This window comes from Chlorella variabilis (assembly GCF_000147415.1).
Source record: "Chlorella variabilis unplaced genomic scaffold CHLNCscaffold_13, whole genome shotgun sequence".
NCBI lineage: Eukaryota > Viridiplantae > Chlorophyta > Trebouxiophyceae > Chlorellales > Chlorellaceae > Chlorella > Chlorella variabilis.
The window spans coordinates 827,683-834,862 of NW_005435075.1; the positions used below are offsets into that span (position 1 = coordinate 827,683).

Below are 7,180 nucleotides of genomic sequence, written 5' to 3' on the forward strand. Positions count from 1 at the left end.
GGTGTGGGTGGGTGGGCAAGGCGACTGGGCTGGAGGAGAGGGCGTGGGCCACCAGAGCGAGGGTGGCCGCGCGTGCGTGCGCTAGCTAGGTGGGACCAGCCGGCCTTGGGATTCCCCCGGCAGCAGGCAGGCCAGCCGGCCGGGCGCGCCAGATTGTTGGGGGGACTGGAGCCAGCGGCGTGCAAGAGGTGGTGCCGGCGCACCCCTGCCGTCGCCCGCAGCAGCAGGGCCCCACCTCCTCTGCGCCCTTGAGCGCGGCTGCGCGCCGCACTCGCTTGCGGTCGTCGCTGAGCACCAGGCTGTCTGCTGCCTCCAGCGCGTCGGCCACGTCGGCCACGGTGGCGTCCTTGACCGCCGCCGGGTCGCTCACAGACGACTTGAGCAGGGCGCGTACGCGGGAGAAGATGCAGAGCAGCGCAATGTCCACGTAGCCCTCGGGGTCGCCCCGCACCGTCTCCTGCAAGAACTTGTCGCGCGGCAGGTTGCTGTCGCTGAAGTAGAACTCGATCTGCGCAGGGCCAGGCAGGCGGTGGGTGGGAGGGAGGGCGGCAAGGAGGCGGGCGACGCTCCAGTGGATCGACTGGCGACGCTCCAGTGGATCGACTGGCGGCAGCGGCGGGGGAGATGGCGGAGCGGCCGCTTGCCCACCCACGCCGTATTGCTGGTGTGGTCATGCCACGAAACTAGTTCGGACAGTGCAAGGAGGTTGGCGATGGCGCCGGCCCACATGCATGCGGAGAGACCCCCACGCCAGCACCTGCTGCCGCAGGCGGTCTTTGGTGGCGACATCCAGCACCATGATGCCACGCTAAGGCTGCTTGCTCCTGGGTTGCTGCAGCCCGACTGGCGGCTGGGCAGGGCAGGCGAAAACCAATCGTTTGGCAGCGGTGGGCTGTTTGGGGCGGTGACGATATTGCTGGGATGGAGAAGGAGGCAAATTCCAGAAACAAAATGCAGTTGCCACGTCATGGCATCCAGACGGCTTGAATCGCACGCTGTGACCTCATTTCTAGCAAAGCAGGGGTCATCGGTACATCAGACAATCTGCAACCAGCAGCCTGCAGAACACAGACACACATGCAGCGCATCGCCTTGCCTCGCAGCCCCACCGCCGCCTTCCTGGCCCATCAGAACCGCAGAGCAGCTTACCAACCTCGGCATTGCGGGGCCCGGCACTGCGCAGAAGCTACCCCGGCGCGCTGGCAGCGACTGCCGTCGGCGTCGGCGACAAGCGACGGCCCCAGCAGCACTGAGCCCGAGGTGCGCCCTGCCCGTCCTCAATCCATTGCTGCCTGGGACTTCTCCATGCATCACCTTGGCGGATGCGGGCGACAGGCAGCAGTAGGCCGCCCTGCCAGCACGCCGCACCTCCCGCGTGTTGTCGCCTTGTCTGGCCTCCTCCATGCGTCACTCCCCCGCTGAAGTGCTCAACTCATGCAGGCAGCAGCGGAGGAGCAGGAGGGGCTGCTGCCAGAGGAGGATGTGCAGATCCCGGGCGGCTATCGGGATGCCATGAGCTCCAATACAGCGCTGGGCAAGGCGGTCAAGGGAGTTTGCGACGAGCTTGACACGCTCGGCGGCTTGGTGAGCCTGTGGCACTAGCGGAGAGCTACAAGATTATAGACGTAGCTGCAGCAGCTGACAGCAGCGCGCCTGGCACCGCTTGGCCCCCTGCTCCCTGCATGAGGAGCCGCTCTGGCTTGTGGAGCACGAGCTGTCCGGTGATGCCCCAAGCTGCCCCGTACCCCCTGGCTGCCCTGCAGGAGCGGCAGACGCTGGAGCAGGCAGAAGGGCTGCTGAAGCAGCTGGGGTTCAAGGGTAGCCTGTTCATGGGCGCGCCGCAGCAGCAGGAACAGGCGGGGCAGCAGGAGCAGGAGTGACGCAGCGCCTGTGCCCCGCCGTCGTGCATGTCCCCGGCCGCCGCTGAGAAGTGTAACAACCGGCGCTGCCCAGGTCAATGCAGCACACAATTCAATTTCTGGGGGTGCCCTTGAGCCCAGAAAGGGCAACGGAGGGAGTTCTCGGTGAATTCCCTACCATGCTGGAGTACAGTTATTGTACTGCGCCCTCACTGCAGGCCGCAAACTCGATATCCCGCAAATTGCGGGCTGCTTCATCGTTTGCCAGTTGCAGCCTGTGTGTCAGCGCTTCGCATCAGAGCGCCAGGCAGCCCCAGGCAGCCCGTTTCCTGCAGTGCCCAACTATCTGCTCGGCACCCCGCTTTCGGCACTGCCCCCAGGCACCCCAGCCGACAGCAGCATGCAACTGATGTCAACCTGCAACCGGTAGGCAGCCTGCAGCAGCCTGGGGAGGCCACCCCGCCCTTTGCCGCTCTCTGACTCGAGTGCTACCACACCCAGCCCACAACCCTACAACGCCCTGACGCTGCCCTGCAGGCCTGTCACGGCCTCACTTGAGACTTCCGCGCTGCGAAAGCGCGCAGGGGCCCCACAGCGGCTTCCCAGGTGCGCTCGCGCGTCCTTGCATGTCTGGGCGGGCCGTACAGTGCAGTTTGGGGACGTCTGGCACCTGCCCTGGCACGTCCTCATCCCCCCTGCTGCAAATCGATTGCCGCGCAGGGCGCGTATCTGTGCGGCCCAGAGGGCGCCGGCGGTGCGGGCGGCCGCGACCCTTGCGGCAGACGAGCAAGCAGCGGTGAGCCTGGGCTTCGTCTGCGAGCACCCCAGCCAGCTGCAGGCCAGCAACCTCGTGCCTGCGCTGCAGACGGTGTTGCTCAGCCTGCACCAGCGGCCCAGCAGCAGGGGGTGGGAGCGTGCGGTGCTTGCCTCGCCGCTGCTGGTGGGCCTGCTCAGCTGGGCCACGCAGCTGCTGGAGCAGACGGCGGCGGCGGCGGCGCTGGGCCCCGAGGCCCCCCTGCTGGTGCTGGAGGCGCTGAGCCACCTGGGCAGCGCCAGCACCGCGCTGGAGCCCAACGGCGCCGCCACGCGCCAGGCGCAGCACTGCCGCCGCCTGTGGCGTCACGCCCACGCCTGCCTGGGCGACGCCGCCGACGAGGCGGGTGTGTGGACCCTGCTCAACCGCGACCTCATGACGCCCGACATGATTGTGCGCTACTACGAGGCCTGCGCACGCGGCGCCCTGCTGGCCGGCACGCCCACCAAGAGCCGCGGGCTGGGCCTGCTGCTCAGGAGCCACCTGCACAACAAGTGAGCCGGGCAGCCAGATGGCGGCGGCGGCAGCTGCCGCGGCGCGCCCGCGGCTCAACACATGCGCATGCTGCTGCCTGCGGCCCGTGTGCTGGGGGCACGGCGCGCCTGGCCAACCGCTGCCCGCCTGTGCCAGCAGCGCTGACCCCCGCCTGCCATGCTCCCCCCCACCCTGTGTTCCTCCAGGCGCTTCACAACCGACGAGTGCGTGCGCCTGCTTACGGCCTGGGCGCAGCTGCGCCGCCGCATGCCCTTCAACCCAGGTGCGTGGCACCGCCGCCGCCGAGCTGGCCCCCGCGCCCAGCTGGCATGGCCCGCTGCCAGCATCAACCGCGCGCCTCTGCCCAACCCCGCTTGCCTGTGCTGCCACCCCTGCAGACTCCTATAACTTTGCTGACCTGTCCGCCTGCCTGGCGGCCAGCGCGGGGCAGCTGAATGTGGCGCAGCTGCAGCTGGTGGCGGCTGCCGCCCCCGCCTTCCAGTGGCCCGTGTACCGCAGCATGCCGCTGCTGCACGCCGTGTGCCGCGAGGCGGTGCACAGGTCCATGGCCGGCACCATGCAGCTGCCCGCGGCGCAGCGCACGCTGGCGGCGGCGGTCAAGGGGGTGGCGGCCATGCACCCGCGCCTGGCGCATGACCTGCAGGCAGCCACCTGCGAGTGGATGAGGGACGCCCCCACCGCCGCACCCGCCGCACCCACCGCCGCGGCGCCGGCCGCAGCAGCGCCGGTCCCCGCCGAGGCGCCAGACTGCGGCAACAACGCTGTGGCCCTGCCGTGCGTCGGCCCCACGCTGTCCCCGCTGGTGGGCACCACCCACGCATGAGCCGCGCGCAGCGGCGCGAGTGCCGCCCCCTGGCTCCTTGCTCGAGCAACAGCTACAAACAGTTCATTTGATTTGCCACCTTTGAAGTGCCCCAGCCCTCTCGCTTGAATGAACTACCCTCTGAGTCAGCCTCTTTCATCTAATACTAACTCCAAAATCCTGCCTTGTACGCACCCCTGATCTATCCATCCTATCCGATCCCCCGCCGGAACTGCACACTCCCGCCCTACTAAACCTACTACCTACACAACCTACTAAACGCTCGCACTTTGGCCCCCGCAGCGCCAGCCCTCGTTCGGAACGAACCCCTGCTGCCATACTACTTGCCATCTTGCCTGCCCCAGTCAGCATTTCAGAAACGCTCCTCGCTAGGCCTCCACCCCTCCAGGCCCCTGTTACCTCCTGTTCATGCCTCGCTGCCCATGCCGCAATTTTCTGCTTCCCTGCGCCATGGCCCGGCCCCCGTGCCCTCCCATTCTTCACGCACCTCTTTCCTGCTCAGGCCTTAGTACGCTTGCATGCAGCCTGTGTTCTCTGCTCTCCCTCTGCCCGTCCCCTAGATGACGACCACCCCATCTTTTGTATCCCCGCGCATGCTGCCCCTTGCAGGACCCTGCACTCTCTTCCCCTTTCCCTGCCCCCCTTTTCCTGCGCATGGATCCCTGCCCCGGCCAATTTTCTTCCCGATCGGCCACCTGAACGGCAGCGGACCTGGGAGTTTTATTGGAGCGATACCATGCCGACCACCAAGCATTTTTCTGCCGCATCTTTTTGATTTGACGCGGGGATGTAGGAAACAAATTTCCACCTACAGATCACGCTTTCCCATCCCCACCTCCCCTGACCCCCTTCTTGTAACAGTAGCAAAGCCCTCGCGTTGCAGTTTAAATCAGTAGGGTACAGGCGCTGGAGAGAGCGCAGGCGGTACAGTGACGGGTAGCAGACAGAAGAGGAAGAAGAGAGGCAAGCGGCAGGCCACCCAGCAAGGAGCGGCCACGCTTACTTCCACTGCGCACAGCAGGGAGCAGCAGGCAGCGCGGAAGTCAGCTTGGCAGCGGGTGCGGCCGATGGGCAGGCAGGCTGGCTGGCAGGCAGGGCAAGAGCTCTGCTCAGCTGGCGGCAAGGAGAGCGGTGGCTGCGGCCCACCCACCAGCTTCTTGATGCTCATGTTCTTATCTGTGTCCTTCTTCATCACCTTGGACACGCTCATCTCAAAGTCCTCCTGCGGGAACCAGGCGCAGGCGGGCAGGCAGCGGCAGGCAGGCAGCGCGGCAGGGGCAGATAGGCAGGCAGGCAGGCGGGGTGGGGGGCCCAGACAGGTGCAGGGAACAGGCACGCGTGCCACGCCGCGATCCACAGCGGCCCCTCTCCCCGGTCCCCAGCCCCCCAGTGCCCACCCCGCTCCCCGCGGGGCATCCCCACCCCACCCCTTGCCCGCCCCGCGCCGCCCACCTGCGTGACGTGCACGCGCCGCTCCCTCAGCGCAAACATCCCGGCCTCGGTGCACACCGCTTTGAGCTCCGCGCCGCTGGACCCAGTCATGCCCTCGGCGATCTTTTTCAGGTCGATACCGCGCTGCAGGTTCATCTTGCGGGAGTGGATCTTGAGGATGTCGAAGCGGGAGGTCTCGTCGGGGTTGGGGAACTCGATCTTGCGGTCGATGCGGCCGGGGCGCAGCAGCGCCGGGTCCAGGATGTCGATGCGGTTGGTGGCCATGAGCACCTGCGCCGGGCAGGCGGATGAGGCAGCATGGCGCAGCGCTGGGGTGGCGCGGCGCTGGGGTGGCGGCCCGGGTAGGTGAGGAGGCTGGGCAAGCGACCGTCGTGCGGCCCAGCCGTGCCGGCCGCATGCTCCGCTGCCGGCCCAGGATGCAGCCTCCTTTTCACACCACCAAGCAACATCCTGTCACATGCCCACACACCACGCACCACGCACACCACGCCACCCCCGCCACCACCACACACTCCCCCCCACCTTGATCTTGTTGGTGGCCTCGAAGCCGTCCAGCTGGTTGAGCAGCTCCAGCATGGTGCGCTGCACCTCGCTGTCGCCGCTGCCGCCGCTGTTGTCGGTGCGGGCGGAGCCGATGGAGTCCACCTCGTCCATGAAGATGATGGAGGGGGCGTGCTCCCTGGGTGGGGTGTGGGAGGTGGGTGTGGGTGTGGGTGTGTGTGTGATGGGGAGGTGCGTGGGGCGCGTGGGGAGGTGGGTGGGCAGGCAAGTGTGTGGGCAGTCGGGTTTTTGTGTGTGTGATGGGGAGTGCGCAGGGAGGGAGGGGTGGGCGCCGCAGCGCGGCCCAGCCCCGTGCGCCGTGCACCAGCCATGTGCCGCCGCTGCCTGCCCTGCCTGCACTGCTTGCCCTGCCTGCCCTGGCTGGCTGCCCTGCCTGCCCTGCCTGCCCCGGCTGCCCCACACCGCCCCAGCCCCGCGCACCTGGCCATGACAAACAGCTCCCGCACCATGCGGCTCCCCTCCCCGATGTACTTCTGCACCAGCTCGCCGCCAGACACGCGGATGAAGGTGCAGTCGGTGTGGTGGGCCACCGCGCGCGCCAGCAGCGTCTTGCCTGCGGGCCGGCGGGCGGGGGCGAGGAGGGAGCGGAGGCGTCGGCACGCATCCACTGGCGTGCATGCATGACAGCGATGGCAGCAGCACAGCTGCTCGCACACATGCTTGAGAGCGGCGGCACACATCCACTAGCAAACATGCTTGACCGTGCTTCGAAGCGTGGAGGCATGACGGGTCAAGGAGGACCGCGGCGACGGCAGCCGTGCTGCCACCATCTGCCACCATCTGCCAGCCCCGGCCCCAGGCCCCAGCCCCAGCCCGGCCGCAGCCCGCACCTGTCCCCGGCGGCCCGTACAGCAGCACGCCCTTGGGCTGCGCGATGCCCAGCGCATCAAACAGCTCCGGGTGCTTCAGCGGCAGCTCGATGACCTGCGGCGGCAGCGGACGTGGGGGTGGAGATGTTGAGGTGTTGAGGTGGTGAGGTCCAGGCCGCATCAGGCGTGCCCAGCGCAGGCCGCGGCACGCGCAACCCTCCACCCTCCAACGCCCGCCATGGGCAGAGATGCTCCCATGCACTCCCGCCCCTCCGGCCGCCTCAACCGCCCGCCACCTCCCATTGGCGGCGCCCTCTCCCCTCCCAGCCACCTCCGTGCAGCCTGCCCACCACCCGCTCCGGTCCCC

The 7,180-nt window shown here is 68.0% G+C and overlaps 3 protein-coding genes across 3 annotated transcripts in view; 1 reads left to right on the forward strand and 2 right to left on the reverse strand.

Annotated features, from left to right (window-relative positions):
- Positions 1-799, reverse strand: part of CHLNCDRAFT_135301 (hypothetical protein) — a gene marked incomplete at both ends in the record, with an annotated part of 1,234 nt that extends 435 nt beyond the window's left edge. The window contains 2 exons of the mRNA XM_005846723.1: positions 236-508; positions 758-799. Of these exons, the coding sequence (XP_005846785.1) occupies positions 236-508; positions 758-799 (315 nt within the window). The remainder of the gene's footprint in view (positions 1-235; positions 509-757) is intronic.
- A 1,460-nt stretch (positions 800-2,259) lies between these two features.
- CHLNCDRAFT_135303 (expressed protein) lies at positions 2,260-3,991 on the forward strand (the record flags this gene model as incomplete). The annotated part of the gene is made up of 5 exons (XM_005846577.1): positions 2,260-2,285; positions 2,397-2,465; positions 2,604-3,167; positions 3,354-3,430; positions 3,546-3,991. 5 exons carry the CDS (start codon positions 2,260-2,262, stop codon positions 3,989-3,991), a joined length of 1,182 nt encoding a protein of 393 aa, XP_005846639.1.
- Positions 3,992-4,990: 999 nt separating this feature from the next.
- Positions 4,991-7,180, reverse strand: part of CHLNCDRAFT_135304 (26S proteasome AAA-ATPase subunit RPT6a) — a gene marked incomplete at both ends in the record, with an annotated part of 3,224 nt that continues 1,034 nt past the window's right edge. The window contains 6 exons of the mRNA XM_005846724.1: positions 4,991-4,999; positions 5,142-5,213; positions 5,444-5,713; positions 5,966-6,122; positions 6,425-6,557; positions 6,835-6,928. Of these exons, the coding sequence (XP_005846786.1) occupies positions 4,991-4,999; positions 5,142-5,213; positions 5,444-5,713; positions 5,966-6,122; positions 6,425-6,557; positions 6,835-6,928 (735 nt within the window). The remainder of the gene's footprint in view (positions 5,000-5,141; positions 5,214-5,443; positions 5,714-5,965; positions 6,123-6,424; positions 6,558-6,834; positions 6,929-7,180) is intronic.